At 37.9% G+C, this 27,181-nt stretch overlaps 2 protein-coding genes across 9 annotated transcripts in view; one reads left to right on the top strand and one right to left on the bottom strand.

Moving 5' to 3' along the window:
• The window catches only part of abtb2a (ankyrin repeat and BTB (POZ) domain containing 2a), a 23,876-nt gene extending 9,366 nt beyond the window's left edge, over positions 1–14,510 (top strand). Inside the window, exons 2-17 of the mRNA XM_016497073.1 lie at positions 4,106–4,255; positions 6,531–6,738; positions 7,954–8,106; positions 8,347–8,512; positions 8,944–9,033; positions 9,327–9,428; positions 9,626–9,722; positions 10,645–10,768; positions 10,854–11,095; positions 11,440–11,618; positions 11,720–11,825; positions 13,035–13,137; positions 13,233–13,323; positions 13,411–13,479; positions 13,990–14,103; positions 14,208–14,510. Of these exons, the coding sequence (XP_016352559.1) occupies positions 4,106–4,255; positions 6,531–6,738; positions 7,954–8,106; positions 8,347–8,512; positions 8,944–9,033; positions 9,327–9,428; positions 9,626–9,722; positions 10,645–10,768; positions 10,854–11,095; positions 11,440–11,618; positions 11,720–11,825; positions 13,035–13,137; positions 13,233–13,323; positions 13,411–13,479; positions 13,990–14,103; positions 14,208–14,408 (2,195 nt within the window). The 3' untranslated portion in view covers positions 14,409–14,510. The remainder of the gene's footprint in view (positions 1–4,105; positions 4,256–6,530; positions 6,739–7,953; positions 8,107–8,346; positions 8,513–8,943; positions 9,034–9,326; positions 9,429–9,625; positions 9,723–10,644; positions 10,769–10,853; positions 11,096–11,439; positions 11,619–11,719; positions 11,826–13,034; positions 13,138–13,232; positions 13,324–13,410; positions 13,480–13,989; positions 14,104–14,207) is intronic.
• A 2,325-nt stretch (positions 14,511–16,835) lies between these two features.
• brsk2b (BR serine/threonine kinase 2b) overlaps positions 16,836–27,181 on the bottom strand; it is a 163,428-nt gene continuing 153,082 nt past the window's right edge. For 5 of the 8 annotated variants that reach the window (XM_016497074.1, XM_016497081.1, XM_016497075.1 and 2 more), the window contains 5 exons: positions 26,519–26,642; positions 24,878–25,058; positions 24,106–24,195; positions 22,075–22,092; positions 16,836–17,945 (listed from right to left, as the gene is read on the bottom strand). In XM_016497074.1, coding sequence (XP_016352560.1) covers positions 17,746–17,945; positions 22,075–22,092; positions 24,106–24,195; positions 24,878–25,058; positions 26,519–26,642 — 613 coding nt within the window. In that variant the 3' untranslated portion in view covers positions 16,836–17,745. The remainder of the gene's footprint in view (positions 17,946–22,074; positions 22,093–24,105; positions 24,196–24,877; positions 25,059–26,518; positions 26,643–27,181) is intronic. The other 3 variants (XM_016497076.1, XM_016497080.1, XM_016497078.1) reach the window with 3 other exon arrangements.

Below are 27,181 nucleotides of genomic sequence, written 5' to 3'. Positions count from 1 at the left end.
ATTACACCAAATACACAAAATAATGTTCTTTTTAGCAGCATCATATGACCCCTTTAAAATAAAGTGTGACCAAAAATGGTTTCATTTTTCAAAATTTCAAGTAGTCAAAGGTGCCCCTAATTGAAGAATCATCCTCATATTCTTTGAAACTGAGCTGAATAAGTGATGTTCTGGCAGTAGCATGCCGGTGAAACACTGTTTTCGCTCTTGCATTTGAGTATGTGAACACCTGGAGTAGCAGCACCATGCCAAGATCTGCATGATGTTTAACTTTATCATTATGAAGACTGTTAAACTCCAGGAGCCTCTCATTCGCAAAGGTTCTAGAAGGTTCTATTGCACTCAGGTTACTATTGCCACAGTAAGAGAGCCATCTGCTTTATGAGCCACCCACTGTTTCAGTTATATTCTTGAGTTCATTCTCTTTTTACTGGATATATCATAAAATTTAAATGAAATAAAAGGTACATGATGCTGGAAATCTATTGGATTTATTAACAACTCTTTTATTAGGTGAAAACAGCAAAGAAAAGAAAGTAGGCCAAGCTTGTTAAGAAGTAAATCTTTTGACCTTTACCTCTTGACTTGATTTGTAAAAGCAAAGCTCTTCCACTGAGTTGGGGGTTGTGTCTTAAATCAGTAGCAGAACGGGATGCAGGAAGTTGTTATTATCATCACTCTGTGGTCTGCCCTCTGGAGAGGGGAAGTCTTGGCAGAAATGGTCCGTGTGCACAGTCACACACAACTAACAGGGCACCTCCCCTTTAACACTTAGAGATAGCAGTCAGCGCTCCACGTCCTCAATCAACAAGCACTTCCAGTACAGCACCTATAACACAAGGGCCGATTGACTCTGGCTCTTCAGCACACTTGTGCCATTGTGCCCTGTGTAGAATGGTATAGCGTTGTGGGAGCGTGTGACTGGAGCATTGTGTTCACACCGTATTACCTGAGCCAAATCAGGCAAGCAAAATAGGATGATCACTCATATTTAAGCAAATTAGTGTGGTTACATTTGGGCTTGCAATTGAAAGGTTTCTTTCAGCAGTTTCTTAAGGGATTTGTTCTCTGTTGGAGAACAATTTTGAATGAAAGAACTGGCCAGTTATTTAACACAACAAATGGATAATGAATCTTAATGTGAAATGGTATTAAAGTCAAAGTTAGGTCATTTTAACACATTGCAGAGCATTGGAGTAAAGCAAATTGTTCTTTCAGGTAACTATGCCTGATATTAAAGATTTATTTAATTTATCTGTATCAATCAGCATTGGATTTACTTTTCATTTCATTTCATTTACACACCTATTTATAGGTTTAGATTATGTTTTCTATCATCTAAAATAAAAATAATTTAACTGTTAAATGTAATCTTAGCAAATCTCAAAATGAATATTCATAAATGATAATGAATGATGCCTAAATCACTAGCATTTAAAACAAGTGATTTCAATTTATTTTCAATTGGTCATTTATTGGTTACTGTGCATAGCATGACAATAATTAATATTTACAAATAAAAGTTAAATAATTGAAAAATAATGGTGACACATTACCTAAAGCCTTTGTGTATAATGCATTATAAAAGTAGTTTTATTATAGTAAGTTATAGTAATGAAAAGTAGTTTTCATTAATTATGCCTTGTAATGCACCTTATAATGCATTGCACAATCTTATGAATAAATGTAAGCACAGTTAATACATCATAACACTTATCAATTCATTGTTACACTATGCATTTTAAATTTGGTTATAATTATTTACGACAAGATATGATGTATTACAATGCACATTATGAAAAATTATAATGCATTATACCCTTTAATACCCCTTTATAATGCATTATACATAAAGGCTTTAAGACAAGTTTGACCAAAATTGTTAACAATTGCTTGGGTGAGCATTACTTTTGACATTTCTGTTTACTTATATTGAGTAATGTGCTCATATTTTTATTTCTTAGGTCCAAAATTGTCTCAAAAGATCAAAACAAAAGGTTTGTGTTGTGTTACACAAACCTGAGAATTTTTGTAATAGAGATCCAAAGGAAGTTCTTAACAGTCTGGAACCTTGAAAACAAGCACTTTTCAGTTCTAAAAAAAATCAATATTAGATGTCTCCGATAGAGTTCTGAAAGCAGATACCATATCATTTGCCAGACATCTTTCTGGTTTTATGATGGTTTTCTACAGTGCACACATGAACACTTTAGTAGAGGTCCATTATATAGATGCAATTTTCCCTACCAGGTACACTTGGATTCCCTTCAGCAAATATTGCTTCTATATGCTCATCTCACTTCAAGAGTATTTTCTGCCGCATCTCCCAGAGCTTCTCTCTTTCATTGGCAGAGTAACTCCTGGGCAGGCCTATGACACTCATATGGATTTCCCAGTCTCCCATCAGTGGTGTGCGTGAGCTCGATTTCTCTCCACATAATGGCAGTGCACACACATTCCCCTCTTCCTAAGTCCGCAATGATGGTAGCAGATGAGAGCGTATGTGCATGTATGTGTGTCTGTGGGAGTGTGTGGCTGCTTATGACGCATGTCATAGCCTCACGGCTGCCAGTATAGACACGGCTAGCTGTGGGAAAGGGAACGGGTGTGTCCTGGATAGAGGGGTTTGGGTCTGTGGGTCCACAGCCTGACCAGCTGCATCACACACCCTGTGGCTCACCCGGACCCATATACAAACCCATCTGGCTGCAGAGCCTAGACCAGCGAACCTGCTTTAGATTTGGGGTCTCTATAAAGACATATTTCTGTATTTTCAGCTGCACTGTATTAGATAATAATATGATCTGTAACACATGTGAAATGACCTCAACTAGACCAGACTGCCTCAGTTCCGGACATATTCATATGTGGTTATAAACATTATATTCTGACTAAATACTACATATGTGCAAAACTTCCTTTTATACATATTTTTAACATCAGATTCTGTTCATAAAAACTATATAATTGAATATTGTTCGGAAAACTGCTATCGTTTGCTCTGATGATCACCCTTTTGTGTTTAGTAGTCAGTCGTAGCACACTAAGCTGAGAATCTGCTGCTGTAGCAAAAACAATACATTGGCAGCGGTCGAGCGAGGCCATGGTTCACTCGACTTCACAATGAGTTTGTTCACCCAAATAGCTCTAAGAGAAATACAGTTCAATAACAATGATGTTATAAAAATGGCCCCAATAAATCAGGTGGTCAACATCTGGAGAGATATTTTGAGTCATCGTGGCACAGATGAATGTGTGCACTGTACCTTATGAATGGTTTATCGTTTAGCTTGATGAAGAAAACAGATCCACATACAAATCCCTCATTTGATCCCCTTCTGATACCCACTGAAAGAGGGATCCAGGGGTAAGGCATGGATTTCAAATCAAATAAAAAAGGAAGCAAAAAAAAAAATATCCTGCATTTGGGCTTGATAAATCAGCTGCCAAACATATGATCTGCTCATTATATTTTACTCACTATCATTTTGCACTTTATTTCTGAAAGCTTGGCAAGGTATCAATTCTGCATTCAAGATAAAACAGATAACATTTCATAACTCTGTGGGGATTGGTATATTCTTTATGAATTATACTTATGCTGTGGTGGGATGAAAAAGATCACCCTTAGGTTGAGAGCTATGTATTTCCAATGACAATCTGTATGTGCCAGACATAGCTGAAAAAAAAAATCATGGTTATTGTACATTATAATTAATAATTAATCTACAAAAAAAAATAATCTCCAGGAGTTGAATCGACACTTGGAGACATTTAGAAAAGCAATAAATCAAAGCATAAATAATTGAGCAAGGAAGACAAGACTAAAGTCAGGAGAAAGAGCTATGTTCTGAGCAGAGGAAATGATAACTTACCACACTTCCTCCTCTTATCTCTGTCAGAGACACATACTGTATATGGGAACGATTGACTTTTGCCTGGCAGTCTGTCTTCCCCATCCCCCCATAATTATTAGAGTTGCACAACACTGACGCAAGAGTTCACGTTTAGAGACATGATAATAAATAGATCAAATTTGAATAGATTGAATGGTGCTTTGAGTTCTAATGATTTAATCTCGCTGAAAATGTGTTTTTATGACTAGGTGAGCTATCCCTGCCTGCTCATTTCAGCCCGTATGCTGAGGGGCCAGACTCAGCGGTGGAGAGCAGAGAGAATGCCTACGCACAGCTGGAGCTCAGGACGCTGGAGCAGGCCCTGCTGGCTACCTGTGTGGGCAGCCTCTCTGAACTCAGTAAGTCACAAGCTTTTCAATTCATATTCATCTCTTTTTGAAGGACTGTGACAATGTTTTGCATATTATAAGTTTAAACAAACAAATAAATGCTTGTTGCCACATGAATGAAAATCATAAGAAATGAGCAATTCTGGTTCCGGTAACTCAAGGGTTCCAGTGATGGTTCTTTTAGAACTGTAAAAGACAAATAATTTTGTATTTAGAATAGTGCTGTCAAACGATTAATCGCAATTAATCGTTTGACAGCACTAATTTAGAATAATAAAAGGGTTTATGATTCACTAAATAGAACCGGTACATAAGATCCATTAATTTCATGTAAACAGCTAAACTGTTTGCCTGTATGTTATGTTTTGGATTCATATTTTTGTTGATTCACTAAAAATAACTGGTTCATAAGAGTAATTGATTCGTGTATTAACACTGTTTTATCATGATCTAGCCTTTATGATGAAACTATAAGCAATAACTTAAAACTTTCATGATTTTTTCTTAATAAATTATTAAAAGGATAACTCATCCCCAAAACATAAAAATTCTATCATAATTTATATATAAGACTTGCGCTCATCTTTGAAACACAAATAAAAATATTCTTTAATGAAACCCAACAGATTTCTGTCTCTCGATTGAAAGTCTACAGAACCAAAACGTTGATGCTTCAAAAAGTTGAGCAGTTCAAGCCTAAACTTGGATTAAACTTTTTGATTCATATGGATTACTTGTATATCATATGGATTACTTGTATATACTTGTGTAATATATCTTTTTGTACTTTTTAATGCATGATTGCATGGACTTTCAAAGGATTGGACAGAAAGGATGAGAGAATATAAAAAAAAAACAAATGTCCTCATTTGTGTTCTGAAGATGAGCTAAAGTCTTATGGGTTTGGAACGACATGAGTGTGAGTAATTGATGACAGAGTTTTCATTTCTGGGTGAACTAACCAAGGTGAAATAGCTTTTCTCAGTCTAGTAAAAGACAGCAGTTCTCTTTAAGAATTAGGTCACCCATAAGGCACTTACTTTTCTTCTTCTTGCTAAAACGTTTAATGTTATAAACACCGTTGTTGTCAGTTTTCATTTCAGTCTATTACTGTCTAGTGAAATGCTATTTTTGCATGAGTGTTTGTACATGGTAAGACAGAGAGAGACATCTGTACATTTTAAGTGCCGTTCTTCTAACAACTCGGCCTAGGGGTGTGTGAGCGCCTGAGCTGTGGGCAGTTTGTTTATGCAGCAGACCACAGTTCAGGATGAGGCAGGGGGGCCGCTGCTCGCATTCACCAGAGAGGGAAACACACTTTCGCTTAGGGGACCAGCAACACTCCTGCAGTTGTTTTGCTGGTACAAGAGCACCTTCTGTTTGGGTCAGAGGAGTAAAAAGCACCTTCTTTATACTTTATAATTGCAGACACTCAAGCAATCGTAAAGCAGCCCTTGTTTAACAACTAAGGAGCACGAGTGTTCATTAAGGAAAATTTAGACCATATGTGATTGATTGCTTAGATTGTTTCCCATGCCTTTCTTTCTTTCATTCACATATTATTCATTCACATATTAGCTGTTATTTAAAGATTATCCACCAATAACTAAGTACAAAAGCAGTGAATTTCCATTCAAGGATGAAATGATGTATCTCTGCTGTCGCTGTGTTCTCTCACTCTCATTTCTTTCCTTTATGATGCTTTTCACATATGGAGGACAGTGTCCACTGTCTTTACTGTAGCCCTCTCTGACTTTAAGGAGTAAGTCTTTGGCCTGTCCTCATCATATCTTCTCTTCCTTTGGGGAACAGCTTGTGTCTGGATTTCTGCATCGAGAGGCAAAAACAGCAGATTTAAAGCCCCTCGGAGTAATTTAGAATAAAGCTCTTAGACATTTGAGTTTATCTGAACCATCTACCATTTCCACATTTGGACATAAAACAGATGGGTCTGAAGATATATTTTGCTGTGTTGAAATATGCTTTGTGTTGTGTGTTGTCAGCACTTTAAAAGAAAATGACACAATTGTGCTTGGCTGCACAGCTACTGTCTTTAGTTTATGGGGTTGAACTGGAAACACAGATGGCTTTTCTATATCAGCAGCACACTGTGATTTTGGCATTTGTCTGCTTTCAGAACTAAAGGCATTTATTGCAGGTTATTTGAATTCCATTATTTTTCTGCAGGCTACTTTTGCTTATATGTGTCTCGAAAGAAAGTATTTGACAATATGAGATATTTTATATAATTTGTGCTTTAAATGTGTGTGTATGTGTCCTCTAGGTGACTTGGTCTCACGTGCAATGCACCATATGCAGCGTTTAGTTTCAGCAAGTCCCAGTCTTAGTCCTGGACGTCCTTTCTGCCTGCAGCCCATCTCCTGGTCTCCAGATGCTCTTCACACACTCTATTACTACCTACGCAGTCCACAGATGGAGTCTCTGGAGAACCCCAACCTTGAGCCACCCAGGATAGCCCTTAGCAAAGAAAGGTGAGATCAATGGGCCAAAACCTCATAAAGAGCCTTAAACGTTTATTTATTTATTTAATTCCTTTTGTTATTTTTTTTTTAAAGGGAATTAATACTTTAATAGAAATAAATTGATGAAAAGTGACAGTAAAGACATTTACGATATAATGTTACAAAGGTTTTTTGGAAACAAATGCTGTTGTTTTAAATGTTTTTTTTTTTTTTGTAATAATCCTAAATAATTGTATCATGGTTTCCACAAACATATTAAGCAGCACAACTGTTTTCAACATTGATAATAATAAGAAATGTTTCTTGAGCAGCAAATCAGCATATTAAAATGATTTCTGAAGCATCATATGACACTGAAGACTAGAGTAATGGCTGTTGAAAATTCAGCTTTGCCATCACAGGAGTAAGAAAATTATTAGAAACAGCAATAATATTTTACTGTATTACTGTTTTTACACTATGTTTGATCAAATAAATGCAGACTTGGTGAGCATTTCTTTCAAAAGTAAAAAAAACCTTACCGACTCTAAACATTTGAAAGGTATTATATTAGATTTCTATGCAGTACAGCACTTGTGAAAGCAAAGAAGATATAATGAATGAATGTGTTTTTTGGAGTGCAATTCTTATAGATTCATTTATCCAGTCTTCTTCTTCTAGTGTTCTATTAGTAGTGATATCTTCTTTGAAATGAAGATTATAGACATGCTTTGAATTTTACATTAGGCCTGTTCTAGTAAGATGAGGCGACTTTACTCTGTGTGGAAACCTTGCTCTGCATTCACATCAGATAATGAATACTAATGTTTTTAGCAGGTGGACAGTTATGGTTGTGAGCAGGCTTCACAATCACTGTGCTCCTGGCACAGATACTTGAGAAGAAGAAAACCGTAGAGGATTCGTTCTGTAATATCACACTGATTTGAATTCCAGCGACACGGCATGTCTGTTGAAGACGGCAGATGCTGTTATACAAATTGTGATTAAGAATGAAGTGCCAGGCTTGTTTGTGGTAATGAAAGGCAGGATTGAAAGAGGCTGTGGCGAGCCAAATTCAGCAGCCTTTGTAATTATACTGTCCTCATTCCTCTCTGCTCCAGTTTTATGCCATTTTTGATCTGCCCTGACCTTTTTTGGATTTAAGTATGTTTGAGTGTTTGCATTTTGGCGAGAAGAAAGTGAGAGATGCTGGTAAATAACTGAGTAATACTATGTCTCTCTCAGGCCTTTTCCTCTTCTTCCTCCTCTGATGGAGTGGATGCGAGTCTCTATGGTGCATGCAGAGCATCGACGGAGCCTGTTAGTGGACAGTGATGATGTCAGACAGACTGCCCGACAGCTACTTCCTGGACTGGACTGTGAACCTCGACAGCTCAAGTAAGATGTTCCTGGAGCTCAGTACTGACAACTGGTACTTTGAATGTGCTTTGGATAAAAGCATAACTGTAAATGAAGAAAAAGAAAATATACACATACTGCAGCAACATTTTCCTAATTAACTTTTCACTTTGGCTCTCCATCTGTCAGAATATTTTGCCAAGTTATTGCTGTATTTTTTATTCACCATTTTTTTATGTAATCAGCTCTAGATTCACTCTCTCCTTTTCTATTTCTCAGGCCAGAGTGCTGTTTCACCTCCTTTAAACGTCTAGATTCAAAGGCTGCCGCAGACAAGTTTAATCTGGATCTTGGTTTCCGGATGCTCAACTGTGGCCGCACTGATCTGATTGGCCAGGCTATCCAGCTTCTGGGCCGGGATGGGGTGAACACAATGGATGACCAGGTGAACCTATTTAACTTCTGAATTATTATGACACAATAAAAATGGATGACTTAAATGTATAGTCATCCAAAAATACAAATTCTGTCATCATTTATCACTCTCAGGTTGTTCCAAACCTGTATGATTTACACAAAAGAAGATATTTTGAAGAATGTCGGTAACCAGTTATCAATAGCCATTGACTTTTTTTTTTTTCATACCGTCAATTGTTTGGTTACCAACATTCTTCAGAATATATTCTTTTGTGTTCAATGGAAGAAAGAAACTCATACAGGTTTGGAACAAAGTGAGGGGGTGTAATGTATGACAGAATTTTTTTGGTGAACTGTCCTTTTAACAGAGTTATGCAGTTATGCAGTAATGTATATTTAACAAAGTGTTTTTTGGCGAAGTATGTTTAACCCTCTTTCTCTCTCTCTGTGGGTGTGTAGGGCATGACTCCTCTGATGTACGCTTGCTCAGCAGGGGACGAGGCTGTAGTGCACATGCTCATTGATGCTGGTGCAAACTTGGATGTAGCGGTAATGACACTGTACTCGTTCAGCCACATTATATGTCTTTTTTACCTATTTATCTATACCAGGGTGTCCAGTCCAGCAGTGGAAATGTCCATTAATCCTGTAGACCTTGATTAGCTAGTCCAGGTTTGTTTAATTAGGATTGGAACTACACTCTGCAGGATATTGGCTTTGTTGAATGAATGGTTTATTGTAGTGTAATACTCCGGGAACTCACACATATGCAGAAGCATTTTGGTGGTTTACTAAGAAATACATATGTTTTGTTTTGTTTTGAACTTTGTTTTTCTTTTCAGGTGCCCAACTGTTCACCAAAACATCCCTCTGTCCATCCTGAGAGCCGCAGCTGGGTGGCCCTTACCTTTGCTGTGCTGCATGGACACATATCTGTAGTGCAGGTGAACATGCACACTAGTTACAGTACATGTACAGTACTATTACTTCATGTAGTGGTTCAAGAATAGTGTATGTATTTACTGTCATACATTCATTTTAAATATGACTTACAAAATAAGGCATGTTCTACTGTATATTGACATTACAAACTGTCATTGGAGGACTATCATGTTAAATGAACTTTGTTTGGCCTTTCCAGCTCCTGTTAGATGTGGGAGCAGATGTGGAGGGCACAGCCCTGAGAAACAGCCACCAAAGCTCAGCAGAAACACCTCTCCAGCTGGCATCAGCCGCAGGTGGGGAAAAACAGTGCAAAGTCATCCTTAACATGCTTTCTTTTAAAGAGTTATGTTTGAATGTATTCTTAAGACAGAAAACTATAGCAGAGGCTATTTTCACCCTGGCACAAATAGTGGCAGATACTATTTGCAATGTAAATATAAAATAGTATACACTAGCCTACTATTCAAAGTTTTGAGATCAGTTAGTGAAAGAAATCAATATTAGGAAATCAATAAGAATCCATTCAGTTGATCAAAAGTGACAGTAAAGAGATTTATAATTTTCTAAGTAATATAATGTTATATTTCCATTTCAAATAAATGCTGTTCCTTTGATCTTGCAGTGTAACAAATATCTTTAAAAAAATTATCATGGTTTCCACAAACATATTAAGCTGTTTTCACACTGATAATAATAAGAAATCTTTCTTGATTTCACAATATTATTGTTTTTACTGTATAGTGGTCAAGTAAATGCAGCCTATTTTTCAATCAACCCTTGAATCGTAGTGTATACAGTATTCAAATAATAGTTCAAAATAAAAAAAATAAAAAAATAATAATAATGTCATCATTTACTCACCCTCATGTTGTTCCAAACTTGTATAAGTTTCTTTCTTATGTTGAACACAAAAGAAGATATTTTGAAGAATTTTGAAGAACGAAACAGTTGTTGGTCCCCATTGACTTCCATAGTAGGAAAATAAATACTATGGAACTCAATGGGGACCATAAACTGTTTGATTACCAGCATTCTTCAGATGATCTTCTTTTATGTTCAACATAAGTAAGAAACTCATACAGGTTTGGAACAACATGAGGGTGAGTGAATAATGACAAAATTTTCATTTTTGGGCGAGCTATTCCTTTAAAATTTTGGACAACTTTGCTCAACATGCTTTATTAGAAACATAGTTTTACTGGTGTGTGTGTTCAGGTAACTACGAGATGGTGAGTCTGCTGTTATCCCGTGGCGCTGACCCAATGCTGCGGGTGCATCTGACATCCTCACTCTATGAGGGCATGAACTGCTTCAGTCACGCTGCAGCGCATGGACACAGGTACTGACCCCTCAACGATAAAGACACATGCACTGATCAAGATTGAATTAGGCTATTATGTATTGAATATTGTCTGTTCAACCAGGAATGTGTTGAGGAAGCTCTTGAGTCAGCCCCAGTGGCTGCAGGAAGACGTGCTTTCTCTGGAGGAGATCCTGGCAGAGGGAGTAGAGGAGCAGGAGAAACAGGAAATGAAGGATGGAGCAAATGCAAAGTCTGTCTGCAATCCACGGCTGTGTAAAGCCCGCATCAGAGCGCTGCAGGAAGCCAGCCTTCACAGCGCTGAGCACGGATATCTGGACGTCACCATGGAGCTCAGGGCACTGGGTACACATCTGACTCATTTACAGTAAATGAAAGAAAATGGACAACAAATTGAATTAGATATGCATAAACAGTGAGATATTTTTGGCATGTGCATAGCAAAGTGTATAAAAGTCGATGATTACAGGCTCAGTCAAGGCTTAAAGAGAGATTATTAATAAACCACTGGTAAGATTAACCTGCTATTTTTAGGCACTAAACAGTGGTTCTCAACTAAGGTAACAACTACTACCAACTTTTTTCACCATTAGAGCACAAGCACCGGCAGTTTTAGAAGTAATAGATTAGTTGTGTAATCTGTTGTTCAATGTTTAAAGTGTTTTAAGAAGCTTCTTGTTCTCTCTCAGGAGTGCCTTGGAAGCTGCACGTATGGCTAGAGTCAGTGCGCAGTGCCCAGCTCCAGTCCAGGACTGAACTCACACTTTCGCTCCTTAAAGACTTCACCACTATTGGGGATGAAAAATACTGCGAGGAGCTGCTCTCAGAGGGTCTTCCACTCCTCTTCTCCATTTTTAAAACTAGCAAGGTGTGCTTAAAATCCATCACCATCATGTGAATGCTTGAAGAATCGTCAGCCAAGTGAAATATTGTATTTGAAATGTCTGTGTGTTCTTTTCTTTAATACAGAGTAAGGATATCCGTAAGCAGCTGGCAGTCATCTTCAGCCACTGTGTTTGCTCTACAGCCGCCCCGTGTATTCTGGCAGTAAAGGACACACCTACAGCTCAGCTGGGTAATGCAGATCACCACACACCATACTTTACCTATGTACACTATTGTTCAAAAGTTTTGGGTATATATATATATATATATATATACAGTATATAGTACATATAGTATAGTACACATATCAGTGGTGTGTGGTGGTGTTCTGAAATGAGGGGGCAAATCCTCAAAGTTTTTTTCTTTCTTTTATGTAAATTCAAATGTAAATGTAAAAAACAATTCTATTTTATATTTTGACATTAAGTGTAATCAATATTCTATTTAAAGCCAAGTATGAATCTTATTAAGTTAGTGTTTATAAGCATTTTACATTTATTCCAAAATAATATATTGTTTAACAATTTAAGCAATATATTTCATTTGTGAACTTATGTTTAGCTATTCTTTTTATAGTTAACTATTTTAGAATTTTTCGGATAATCAGCCATCAAAGCTTGGTAAATATTGGTCACAAACACGGAGATTTACTTTAAATTTCACCAAGCTGATTACTCACTAAAAACTCCCACAAATAATGTTTTCATGCCATTTTAAGTCTTATTTTGACGTAAACAAAGTGGTTATATTTAAGTGTCAGAGTTGTTTACTTACTTTTTAAAATTCATCTTCCCATTAACACCATTATATTTTTGTTCAGTCATTATGTTTATTCAGACTGATTTGCGAAAGTGGAACTCGCACGAACACAAGAGGCAGCATTTATTGTATGAACCAATCACAGCCAAACATAACCAGTCATATCTAACCATATCGTGTTGGAGGCATTGCCTCCTCTCAAATTACTTTTCTCCATTCATTCTTAGTTACCCCCACCAACCTGGCTGCACACTTAAGTGGGTCTGTCTGTGGTTAAAACTCGAGCTCAGGGGAGGCAAGAAAAACATGCTGTAACTTTACCTGCTGGTGTCGCTGTTGGACAATGTTTCTTTAGAAAAACGACTGATTTATACATTTTTTTATGTTATATTTTGTAATATTGACATTGTTTTATTTTTGTACTACGATTTTTTTTTTCATTCAATATTTTGAGGAGCACTGCCCGACACATATATCGTATTTATAGTAGCCTATAGTACACTTTTGAAAAATTCAGCCCATCCTTGCTAAATAAGAGTATTCCATGCTGTCATACAATAAGTACTAGTAACTTCTCACTATATGCAATTCAGCATCAAAAAGACTATGATTGTTAATATGTACCATGTCGCCCTCACAGATGCTCATTTTCTGAATAACACAGAGATGTCTGATGTGATATTTGTGGTGGAGGGAAGGCCATTTTATGCCCACAGAGTTCTGCTCATGTCTGCTTCACAGAGGTGGGTCTCTTGCTCAGACTGATTTGAATGTAATGCCATATAATCAGTTATGTGATTGGTTATGTGTTATATATGCTCCTCATGTTTCATATAAGGTTCAGAGACTTGCTGAGTCTCTACAGGAGTAATGGCACATCAGACCACATGGCTATTGAAATCACTGACATAAAATACAGCACGTTCCAGGTAATCAGCAAACCTCAGCCTGAACATACACAAGACAAACATATATGATGTAATGCCATTAAAACAGCTTGTAAATGTTTATTTCAGATGATGATGGCACATCTTTACTGTGGAGGAGCAGAATGTTTAGACGTGTCTGTGTCTGATTTGCTGGAGGTAAGAAATACATGGATAGGCTATATAGTACAGTACTGTTAAATATATTTCTGTAATCAAATTTAAGGAGTTGGCATAAAGCAGGAATGGCGCGGCCGGCGGATTCAACGAAGGAGCGGCAACCACATGTGACGACCCCGGGCTGGACTCCACTTCGTCCACGGTGAACAACGAAGCACACAGCGCCTTCATGACATCGCGGCAGCGGCAACAATACTACAGCGAGAATAAAAGTTACTCCTTCTTTCTTTGCGTGAACATTTGGGCGGCGTTATGCAAATCTTCCCACATAGTGAGGTGGGGGCGTGTTAGAACGAGCCGTTTTAGGTAGGTGTGGTTAACGCTTAACTTTTATAAAGAATATCTCTTTGGATTTGAGACTTTAGTCTTTGCAACTTTACAGATCTTCTTTATGCACCAAGAGCTTGTAACACTCCAAAGAGAAAGGAAAAATTTAAATCGCATCACATGACCCCTTTAAGCTTAGATGCACTGTCATGTCCTGTACAGCTTCTTCCCGTGGCCCACTCATTCCAGCTTCAAGTTTTGAAGAGACACTGTGAAATCCTCTGCTCAGAGAGAATAAACCTCAACAACGCTGTGAGCATCTACCAGACTTCCAAAGTATGTACATACAGCTTACACCAACATATTATTCATCATTCCAGCATCAAGCTTCAGTCCTCTGATCTGTCATCCGTGTGTGTTTGTTGTGCGTTATGGAGCAGGTGTGTGAGGCAGTGGAGCTGGCAGTGTTCTGTGAAGGCTTCTTCCTGCAGAACATGGTCGAACTTCTGGACTGTGAGCAGTTTGAGGAGCTGCTGCTGGGTTCTGACTGCAGCACCGCGCTGGATCCAGATGCTCTGGATGGTCTTCTGGCTACACTGGCCTCATGGCTGCACTCACTTTGTGGGCCGCGTCGAGCTTGAGCACATGAGGAAAACCATTGTTGGAAAACCAACAAAGCTCAGATGTGCAGGCAGGCGTGTGACGTCCCATACAAACACAGTTTATATGTTTGTTAACCTTCGTAATTCCTATTTTGAGTCAATGACAACGATTTAATGGGATGTGTGAGCTATTTATTACTTTTCGTATCACAATGTAAAAAACAAATGTTTCCTAAATTGTGCTTTGGTCACAAATAATGAACTTATATGTTGATTTATGAGGTGTTTGATTATACCCAGTATAGATATGCTTTACAGTGTCTATTTTACAAGCTACTTGGAAGTGCCCGTGTGCTTCAGAGAGGAAGCGCTGTAAACTGCAGTGTAGCGCCCTCCAGTGGTCAACAGTGTCCTACGCCTGCATTCAAATACTTCCCAAAAAATGTACATAGTAGTATTGTATTGTTTTCTCACCTCACTTTAAAGTGTAAATATATTTCTAATATGCAGTAAGGCAAAGGTACGCGGATATGTTGGGATCAATAAAAATAAATTATTTGATAACATTTTTTCATGCAACAAATGAATGGCACGTGTAATTTTGAAATGACTAATAGTAATAAACATGAAAAAAATATGTTTTATTCTTTTGTGATCCCAGACATTTGTATCAAATGGCAAAATCATTTGCATGATACAGTATGTGCATAAATTTGTAAAGATCTAGGATGATGCTTAAATTGTTTACATTTTTTAATATTTTTTTACAAACTTTAAATAGTAAATAACATATATATATATACACACACACACACACACACACACACACACACACAGAGTATAGCGCAAATAGCAACACTGTACATTCCAATTGATTGATTTCTCCTAATTAACCTACTTTAGGGTTAAATGAATAGCAAATACGTCCTAATAACCCCGACCCCAACTTACCCCAAGGGTCTAATTTTATTTTGTAACCATTTTTTTTTAATCCACAATTCTAAAAACATTAATGTGTCAAATACCTACAGACAAACTTGATATTCAAAATTAAATGACAGAGATCACTATTTTCCTAGAGACAAAATTAGACCACTTAGCCTCAAAACTGTTCCAACTGTTAATCTTACAAATGTTGATATTCAGATGAAATGGAAAAAAATAAAATAAAAAGAGCCATTCATCAAGTGTTGAGATGTTGTGCCATCTGGTACAGGGGGGAAAAAAGTAAGCTAGGGGGTCACATTTTGCACCGCTCACCCTACGTTTCAGAGAAAACAGCAAACACATACAACATCCCAAAGTCAATGGATTTATTTCCGTTGCACTGAAGTTGTTCACAGTAGTTACAAGGGGATACATTAGCGGCGATTCTATTTTTCCCGCTCGGTATTAATCAAATCCGTGATACATTACAATCCAGCTTTGCTCCTTTTTTTTTCTCCCAAAGTACAAAATAGGAAGGACAACAATGTGTATTGCTTAGATTACATCTCCGCTTATTCTCTGTATGTTCCCATAAGTGATCATGTGTTATGACATCCCAGACCCCCATCCCGAGAGCATGATGCTGCAGAGCATGTGGCGAGAAAGCATTCACGATAAGGGAGATGAGAGAAAAACGACCAACTGAAAATGAAGGCGTGATAACGGGGGAAACAAGTCGATGATGAAAAAGGTGAAGGGGAGGAGAAATCTAACATCCACAACATCATGCAAATTAAAGCCGAATGTCGGACATGCAATACGAGAGATAGAGTCAGGAGCAGCAGTATCCTCTTGATGGTTTTAAGAAAGTCGTTTTCCCAAAGTTGTCTATTTACAACATGTGATTTGAGCTCGTCCACCTGTTTTACACGCACAATGAGATGAGTGACAAATATCAATACTTCATTATCCCTCACCCCCCACCCTAAAGAGGCTAGTCTACATTCTTAAATTACCAGTAAATAATTTAATATATACTACAAGCTCTTTAATCTGGCCAAAGCCGGGAAAGAAAGAGTGCTTCATTCACAAAATCGGACAAGTGTTATCGTAGCCGACACAAAACACAAGATCCTTCAAACAATCTGATGAGTCGCCCTGATGCAAACAATAAAATCTCCACCACCCGGTTTTGTATATATAAATATTCCCCAGCTGAATAAATTAAAAAAAGACAAACACATATATAAGTTACAAAAAAAGGGTAAAAGGTCTCTGAATCCTGCAGATGTTTCTCAATAAAAATTAAACACGAAATAAATACAAATCGAAAACTGACATCATGAGTAACCCTCGAATACATTAAGTATAATTGTCATTCAAAACTAACATTTCATGAACGCTACATGAGGAAAAAAAACAGGATGTGGCAACACAATTCATCTAAGCAGTCACTGATAGACATTTGTTACATAAGGAATATTTTCAGTCTGTACAACAGAATAGATCATTTATTGTGACGCCCCCCTCCCACCCCCGGGTTCCCGTCCACGACCCGCCCCAAAAGTTCATCCCCACCATTTTTTCAAATAGGATCTCCAAATCTTGTACAGCATTGACACTGAGTCCATAAAATGTTTTAAATTCTCCATTTCACAAAGAAAGACTACATTGAAAAGAATACAATCCAACAACGGTCCTCGAGGGCAACTCCTCAAACACGTGCGTTATGAAATCCAGAGTTCCATTCGCCATTTGTCCTTTTGTAACGATGTCCTGTATGTACGTCTGTGTGTTTGTGTGTGCATTAGCAGAGAACGGGGAGGAAAGAAGACCAGCAAGGATAAAAACAAAAAGTATGTTTAAATAAAAAGATGAATCGTGGGTTAGCTTAGTGAGAATTCATAAACATCTTTATTTTAAGGCTTCACTCCAAATCCTTGGACATGTGTGGCTGTATGTACAGTAGCTGCAGGAGGAAGGAGTTGAGGAATCTTGTTGGTGTTTGGGTGTTTAGATGCATCAGAATGAGGAGTTTCCCTCAGCTGCTTGTACTGAACTTCCTGTGTAATGTGTCCTCCATCAATGTGCCATACATGAATCTTGTGCAAGAGCAGGACTTGGGGCTTTAACACGTTTTCTGGATAATTCCTGGTAGCAGAAATAAATAAAGGCATCATAAAACAACATAACGAGACACTGTGAAGAACAAACAACACTGGAGAGAAAAAATAAATAAATAAGCGTGTCTGTATGCGCCTTTTGTAAAGTGTCGGGTCAGTACATACAGTACTTCAATATTCATTCCTTTATATAAAACTTTGTAGAGGCTTGGTTAAAACCAACTTGAGTCAACAACATCCTTTCACCATGACTGGATTCTTTTCTTTTCTTTTGTTTATTTTATTTTATTTTATTTTAAAACTAGTATATAGTATTTCTCCTGGTTTTAAGGTTGTTCCTGTGTCCCAACTGATGGTGCCATCTTGGCTTTGTCTTGGCCAGATGGACATTTGGAGTCATTAGGCTCAGGCTCATGTCTCTTGCTGTTGGCATGCTTGGGCGTGTCGGGCGGATTGGACACCTGCCCGTTCTTCTCGTCTGAAAAGAGCTGTTTAATTACGTCAAAGAAGTTACTCAATGGGCTGCCTGGGTGCACAGACGGGAGAAGAGGAGAAGAACAAGAAAACAAGAGAGAGAGAGAGACAGAGAACAAATACATGAACAATGAGGATCACAGACGAGGCAAGGTGTGATGATGAGAGGCAGGACGAGACTGCATTAACTGGAGACAATAAGCAGTGTATCAGAACACACTGACATGGATACAGCACACATCTGCAGGCATGTTCAACTGTTTGACAGTACAGCTGAATTACTGGTCAGAGGTCTTATTGTGGTAGTGAGTATCTGTGGCTGCGCAGTCTCCACCTGATCTGTGATCTTCACAGGATGGAATGGAAAGAGATGTGATAGTGTTGATTTATTGCAAAGAAATTCAAGGTAGATGGTCAATGACTTGTTCTTAATTAGACATCAAACCTCAAATTCAGGATGCATATCCTAAATTGTGTGTATACACATCAGTGAAGAATTTAGCAAATACTATAAGCTATATAATATAAATTAAGGGTGTAAAATGCATTGGTACACCTGACAATGAAAATTGTCTGATTGACTCATTTGAAAGAATTTGTTCATGAGAAACAATTATATGCAAATTGGACTACTCAGGTCATGCTGTGTTTATCCAGTTAAAAGAACCATTACATCTCAAGTGTAAACTACTCCTCAGTTGTAAATGTTTTACAAACCTGACGGTTACAGGTTGTGTGAGTATACACACTGGGGTGAAAGATCTACAAATGATGAGTAAAACATTTGCAACTGATGAGTAGTTTACACTTTAGAATTGGGGATGCAGAAAGCTTTGTAAATGATGTATTAATGTGTTTGCACAACAGGTTTTGAATACTTTGGAGTGTGTACTGCAATGTAAGGGCTGACTGGTGAGGGTGTAGACAGATGTCTTCTCTGACACACATGGAGTATTTTAAAGCTGTGCACTTGAGTGGAGGATAAAACCAGTTCACATTATCACTAGATCCCACACACTCCACAAAGAACACAAGTCTGTGCTGATGAGAGAAAGGGTTAACACAACCCAATGGAATCCCCTGACTGTAAGTCATTTACACGTTTATTCACTTGACAGCAAATAATTTATTTTTCTTAAAAAAAAAATAGTTAGCATAATTCAATTTTTGGGCTTTTTAACACACCAGCTTACAACTTTAACGAAACATACATAAATTATATACTGATCATTTACTAATGGTTTAATCATCATTTGTTCATGATTAACAAATGTTTATAGAGATACTAGTACAATGTTGACATTTCAATTATTTATAAGTGATTAATAATATATTAACTAGTAACATAACTAGTAACTATTAACCATTTACTAAGTATCTGTTTGATTATTTCATGATGCTATTTTTTTAAGATAACTTACGACAGATGTGTAAATCATTAGCATATTACTTAATAATCATTTGTGAACGTATAGTCATGTTTTGTAAATGATTAGTTCATCATTAACTAGTCCCTTATAAATGACTTACAACTGAACGTTATTATAAAGTGTTACCCATGTTTTTGATCCACTTGAATGAACTGGTTTATAATGGCCATTTGTTCAGGAATTGGACAACACTTTGTGGCATATGTTAGTGACCATATAAAGGTTGCTACATTTTTTTAAATGAATGCAGTCATGAACAAATTTCAAATTTCAGGATGCATTGCATGATCTAGTAAAGAATCATAATTATATAAAATAATTGTCAGGGCATTTATTTACACCCTGGTACATATACAGCTAAACATATTTATGCTAAATTCATCATTTCTGATATCATAATCTCATAAAATGGATTGAAATGTATAGTGGTACAAATTGTTGCAGATTCTGAATACACCTGACAAGTCGGCCCAGAAGGATTAACTACACACCCTATTTGACACCAACACAGGCTTGCAAACCAACACCTCTTTTTCCAATTTCATAAGTGGCTGAGCAGCAGCGGCCCGATAGCACAAGCTGTAACATGGCAGACCGTGGCCTATGTGAACACTAGAGTAGATTGCTTTAGTTCCAGAGCTTGTCTCTGAGTCTCTCAATACAATCTGGACTCCTCTCAACATCATGACAGAAAGCTCGAAACTGCCGCTTCCCTAGAAAACAGGCTGCTTTGCCACAGCCAAAGAGACTCTCAAAGAGACATGACAGCTGTGGCAGCTTTGAGACACACAGGACACTGCTTCAGCATTTCTGCTGTGAGCCATTACAAATGTTCATCTCCGTTTAGATTTATGCTGGGTAAACTATTGCAGACACAGAAAACGACCAGTACAGCATGGCTATTTTTCTCTTACGGGGCATGTGCTGAGCTCCAGTCAAATAGCTTTGGGCTAAATACAATGGATTTATGTCTCACCCGCATGATTAAATGTGTAGCTACAATATTTCTGAATTTAACCCCACTAGGTTAAGTCAATCTGAAATGACATACTATTAAGATCCACAGCTATGGAATCTAATAACCCTGATAAAGTAAGAAAGCAGCTGAAATGGCAAATACATTTAGGGCTTTATTGTATTTTTGCTAAGATCGTGTTTATGTTAGTGAGATTACATGCCAAATAATGGCTAATAATTACTGTATTCCTTTAAAGGGGTCATATGATGCTGCTAAAAAGAACATTATTTTGTGTGTTTGGTGTAATGAAATGTGTTTATGCGGTTTAAAGTTAAAAAAACACATTATTTTCCACATACTGTACATTATTGTTTCTCCTCTATGCCCCGCCTTTTTGAAACGCATCGATTTTTACAAAGCTCATCGGTCTGAAAAAGCGAGGTGTGCTGTGATTGGCCAGCTATCCAATGCATTGTGATTGGCCGAGTTACACCTTCTTTCTTTGCGTGAACATTTGGGCGGCGTTATGCAAATCTTCCCACAGAGCGACGTAGGTATGTTGGGGCGTGTTAGAACGAGCCGTTTTATGTAGGTGTGGCTGACTCTTAACTTTTATAAAGAATATCTCTTTGGATTTGAGACTTTAGTCTTTGCAACTTTACAGATCTTCTTTATGCACCAAGAGCTTGTAACACTCCAAAGAGAAAGGAAAAATTGAAATCGCATCATATGACCCCTTTAAAATGATTATTAATCCAATAGCAAACACATACCAGACTTCACTGCCTGTTTTAATACTCACATTGTATTTATAGGGCTCTACATAAGTAGGTCATGCTGAGAAAACTAGTCCCGTTAGGATTCTGCCCCTCATTATACAGCGATTCTACAGATGATTACTTCTACTGTAAAAGTCCCAAATGATCAACATGAAAGAAATGTTTAGAGAAAAGAGGTGCTGAGAAACATGCTAACATAAAAGCTCAGACATCATCTTCAAATAAAAAACCTGGTTTAACAGATTCATAAGCACTGCTGATTAAATGTTTAAATTAACAAGGCCTTTCACCAAAGTGATTCAGATGCAACAATTGACCCACAAAAACAAAGTAAAATGATGCAATAATTGAATAAGGAGAGAAAAACAACATGAAGAATGTATGAAGTGTTTTCACTCTAGAGAATTTAAACTTTCATGGATTGTCCTAGCAAGTGAGTTCATGCACACACACTCCCACACACACACATCTCTGCATATTTCAAATTTAAAGGGATAGTTCATCCAAAAATGTAATTTCTGTCATTAATTACTCACCCTCGTGTCGTGTCAAACCCATAAGACTTTTCATTCGTCTTCAAAATACAAATGAAGATATGTTTATGAAAACCTGTGCAAACAAAACTCTAATGCATCAAAAGTACAAAAAGGGATTGTCGAGGTAATTCATATCAATCAAGCAGTTTATTAAAACTCTTCTGAAGAAACACAAAAGCCTAAATCAAATCTGTACTTGTCTGTGTGAGTCTGTCTCATCTTATTTTTTTATAGTAGTTTTGGTTTCATGGACCAAAAGGAGAGGGTGTTATTAAAATATACTGATTGGTGTTTCAAAGATCAACAAAAGTCTTATAGGGTTAGAATGACATGAGGGTGAGGGTAAATGATGATATAAATTTCATTTTTGGGTGAACTATCCCTTTAAAGGGTCTCTGTGTTTAGGTGCCACGCATTGGACAGCATGTATGATAAAGTGACGTACACTGTGGCAAAAGCGTTAAAATAGACCTCTTACCACCCTTTGAACGCTTTCCTGTTAAAGGAACATGACATATTACTGTAACATGTCCAATCAAATCAAATAATTAGGCTAAACTGACATTCTCAATGCACCCCATTGACTTTACAGTAATGACATGAACTCAGTGATTCAACCTCCTTGCACAGATGTTTATTACGTGGCCACATCTGTTGAGAGTGAAGCATGCTGGTACTCAGTGCTGTGCAGGTCTGCTCACGGTCAGTGAGGACACTCAAGCTCTCATGCCCATTCACTCAACAGCAGTGGGAGAGCAGGGGGTGAAGGGCAAAGCCAGGGGAAGGGAAGGGCGTGATTGACAGGGTGAGAGGATGGCACATCTTTAAAGATACACGATCCTGATAACAGCTCTTTTCTTTAAGACAGTCCAAATGCACAATATGAACATAATTACATACCATGTTTTGGTATAAGGCACTGAGAAAGGGGGTTTTGTTTGAAATGTCATACTATCATACTAACAGGCTACTGTTTTTAAAGTATGCAGAATGTAGGTTATACTGTGCACAAGAATTTTCTGTATGAAATACATGGATGACCTTTTTGCCAAATTATAAATTTGCAGTACCTTCTATATCAAGAGTAATGAATTAATATTAGCACATTACCAGTACACTGTATACTCCCTACTATTTTCAAAAGACATATGTGAAACAAAGCATTAAAGCTGGAATACAGTACATGACTTGCCTATATTTTTACCCTGATTTTCAGTTTGGACAAGTCAATGCTAGTTTTTCAAAGTCAGAGCTAGTCTGCAGATTTGAGCTGACAGATTTCACAGAAAATCAGAAAATAGCATATTAAGGGGCACAGACTCTTGACGTTTTAGCTTCTGACAATGATTCAGTCAAATGACAACAGGCATTTATATTTTGAGTCCGTTTTAAAATGCATGCAACAAGGTGCATGTCTCCGCACGAGTTTGTAGTGTTCCGAACTACTCAAAAGTCTGGCAGTCCTGTGTATGATGGCTAGAGTTTATTTTTAACCATTTACAAAGCTGACAAGTGAAGTATTCACTTTAGTTCTGATAAGATATTAAAGGTTGTGTAGTGTATTCCAGCCTTTATGCAGCTCTAAACATTACAGGCAGTGATTATTTTGTTATTTTGCATTTCTAAACTAAGTAAACTGTATATATATATACAACATAGATTCCCTTTGTGTATTCCAATACACTGGATTTGGAAGTCATCCAGGTACTTTATGCACATGGAAAATGTGCTTATTGTGCACAGTGTACAGAATGCAGAATGATATTATGGTATTATGAAATGCCAAACTCCCTTTTCTGTATTACACAGTGATATTGCTTTTGGACAGTAAGGATTTGGGGCTGTCCAGCAGAGGGAGCTGTAACAGGCTCTTCACCATGTGCACAAACAGCCATGTGAGAAGACAGGCAGAGGATTTCTCTGTTCTTTCATTTCATCATCTCCAGCAGGAACCACAGTCTAGCCCATCACATTTCTGCTCGTAGAACGAACAACTTAAAGCCACATTGATTTACTTGGGACACAGGTTTGATTTAGATATCAGCAAGAAATTTCCTGGATATGTACTGTATATAAACCCTTGTTAATACACACGAGTGTGCTCTAGCATGCTCTGTCTGTGAGTGTGTGAGACTGCTAAGGAGAGTGTGTGCATGTGTGCAAGTGCCTTGCAATGCAATTCTGTGATAAGCTCAAACGTGTATTTCCAGCACTTTTAGATAAGACATCACATCTGACATTAATGGAACAGTGGATACATTGCATCTAGAGAAGTTAATTTTCATATTAACAATCTGATGGCCTAAAACTATCTTTGAAACCACCTCTAACAACCATTTTAAACACTGGAAAGACTCATTTGACCTTGAGGGGTGTGTGCAGCGTTCAGTGCTCTGCAAGGGTGGGCTAGGCGCCATGCATGTTCAGGATGCTGTGTAAGAGAGCAGAAACAGAGAGAGAGAAAGAGCCAGAGAAAGAGGTGTGTTCAGTGGAGTGATTGGCCACTCACCAGACAGCTGCTGGACACCAGGCTGGTCATGTGTACTTAACAACTGAGCCTGAATCGTCTCCACCACCCGTTTGAAGCGTCGGCTGGGACCTGCCAGGGACACACACACAGAAACCCATTTAAATGTTTCACAATGATCCTGTACAAACTGTTACAGGCGTGTCTTTTAGAAATTAATGTACATTTATGCTGACACATCCTGGGTTTATTCCCCATAGCGGCTGCCTCATAAAGTCTAATGGGATGAGGCTGATTTTTATGGTGCTTTCGGCCCACGGCTGAGTTTATGACACATGCACACACACGCACTTTAAAATGTGTGACTTTAAGAACAAGATTCAATCCCCTTTGTGTAGCCGAGAGAGCAAAAAAGAGCGAGGGGGAGAATGAAAAGCGAGGGACGGGGTTTGCAGTAATGGCACCAGCAGTGCGGGATCTTTTTGGATTGTCCTTTGAAACACAGCAGGTTGAAAATGCATAGTGATTACCAGGAGGCAAAAAGGCCTCTTTTAGTTAAATTTGTTCCATTACCCCCTTGAGCAGTCGGTCTATTTTCAGAGTCTTAGTAAGAGAGGGGGAGTGTAATGGAGGAGGGGATCGCTTGCGGAATGAGAGAGAGGGAGAGAAAAAAATTCTCTCACCACTGCGAAAGACAAAGTTCAACATCATCAACCAGCCTCTCCATCACCCACACACACATCCCTTTGTGTTTCTATTGGCTGCCAGCGAGTTTATGACATCAAAATGGGCTTCTCACTGTCGGCATGGTTACCTGAGAGCAGTGTGAAAGTGACAGAGTAGATGCCGTTCTCCTTGGTGGCAGCCGTGCTTTCGGTGTAGGTGATGTCCACCTGGAACTTCACTGGTTTTTGGAACACGGTGGGGCCGGCCGTGGATTTGTATTCTGCCCGGAAACTCGTCTGAGACACCACACTGTGGCTGAGGCTGGGAATCTGAGAGAAAAATTCACCCCAAAATGAACATTGTGTAATTATTTAGCCCTTTGGTGTGTGTCTTTTTTTTTCTCAATGTAATGAATGTACTATACTTTAGTTCAATAATGGTTTTCTTTAATAGTTTGTATTTTTAAAGGATTTTATGGTACTAAATTGTATTTTATGAGCATAGAGCTGAAAAATAAATTTCTGTTTCCAAATTTCCAAAACTTTTCCCAAATCAGAGCCATAATTCTAAACAAGTGTTGCAAATTTGAGATTGATATCAGTAAGATTGTACTCCAAGGAGTACAAGTGTGCATATTGTTTCCAGGGGCGTGTCTAGAGCATTTTAAATGGGGGGGCCAGTCGGGGGCACTGGCTCAAAAGAGGGTGGCCGGGGCGGGGTGAGTGTTGTGTTTGCAGAACGATGTATGTTAAAAGCATGAGTGAAGGAAAAACGCTTGGGAGTGGAGAGATTCGTCCTCGCGCACATGGATCGCGTAACATTATGCGCTCTCAACATTGTCATTAAGATCACACTATAGAAACCGCCTAAAATTAGAAATTTACTAAAAACAAGCCTATGGCAAGACATCTGGTAGGGGGGGCACCTGGGGTGGCCAGCCAAATTTCAGGGGGGGCCGGTGCCACCCCTGGCCACCACGTAGACACGCCCCTGATTGTTTCACGACCATTTAACCTTTCTGAATCATGCCCATTTTTCACAGTTTTATAGTAAGTTTTATACCATTCTGATGAAGTTAAAATTCTTTCAAATTAAATAAAAATAATAAAAACAATTCAATAAAAAAATGTCCAAAGAGCACCAGAGGGGTATTACTTGTATCTTTCTTCAAAAGGTACATTTTTAAGAATATCCTGGACATTCCTTTCAATATAATGACAATATAGGAGACCTGGGGCAGTCAAGTTCCAAAATGACAGAAAAAAAGGTCTTTAAAAGTGGTCCATAAAACTTGCGTGCTACATTTTTAGGTTTTCTGAAGTCATATGATTTGTGCGAGGGACTGAAACTTGTTATCCACTGAAAATGTTGACATCCATCCTAGCTCTCTTTCATGCATTCATGAGTTAAGTGATAGAAGATTTGCCAATGATTCTTTATTTTGAGTCAAATCTTTTCAATCAATCAGTTGATACAGTTCACAAAACTGGTCTGAATGATTTGTTCAATTCAGCTCAATGATTCGGTCGCAGAGCGTAACAGCCCACTAGAGCAGAAGATTATCAGTGAATAATTTCAATACTGGTCTGTTGTTGTCACACAGCAATTGCTTGGCTTTAGAAGATTTGGAATATAGCACACAAGTCTGACACTTCTGATATTTTTATGGTGTTTTTGCATCATTTTTGAAACTTAAAAGCCCCACGATAGTAAGAAAAGTTAAACAGGTTTGGAACGAGATAAGGGTGAGTAAATGAACACAGAATTCACATACTCATTGGAGACTTACAGAGAGAAAGGCGTGTACAATATCTGCTTTGATGGAGCTCAGAGGCTTGTCCCGAATCACCACAAAAACCTGCTCCTCCTTTTCGAGGTTAATAAAATTTCCAAACCAAGATTTTTTGGCAAGTCTGTGAAAAAGAAAAGCATGAGTGAACAAGACAACACAAACATCACTCAAGTCACATACTATGCATGAATCGAGTAAACATAACAACATTGCATGCTGTTACAGACAAAACACACTGTAATGGAGAACTGACATTTCTTCACAAATTTTGACTAACATTTGCATAAATCTCAAGAACACATTGTCTGCTTTTCATATATGCCATATCATCATACACTAGATTTGAAAAGTTTGGGGTCAGTAAAGGTTTTTTTTTTTTTTTAAAGAAGTGTCATACTTACCAAGGCTGCATTTATTTGATCAAAAATACAGTAAAAACAATATATAATGTTGTGAAACATTATTACAATTTAAAACAACTGTTTTCTATTTTAAAAATAAAATGTATTCCTGTGGTGGACAGCTCAATTATCAACATCATTACGTCTGTATTCAGTGTCACATGATCCTTTGGTGCTCAAGAAACAATTCCTATTATTATTATCAATGGTAAAACAGTTGTGTGTGTGTTATTTAGTTTTTTTTTTTGGGGGGGGGGGG

This window comes from Sinocyclocheilus anshuiensis, unplaced genomic scaffold, assembly GCF_001515605.1.
Source record: "Sinocyclocheilus anshuiensis isolate Anshui unplaced genomic scaffold, SAMN03320099.WGS_v1.1 scaffold502, whole genome shotgun sequence".
Classification (NCBI taxonomy): Eukaryota; Metazoa; Chordata; class Actinopteri; order Cypriniformes; family Cyprinidae; genus Sinocyclocheilus; species Sinocyclocheilus anshuiensis.
This window is presented reverse-complemented; position numbering and strand designations above follow the sequence as displayed.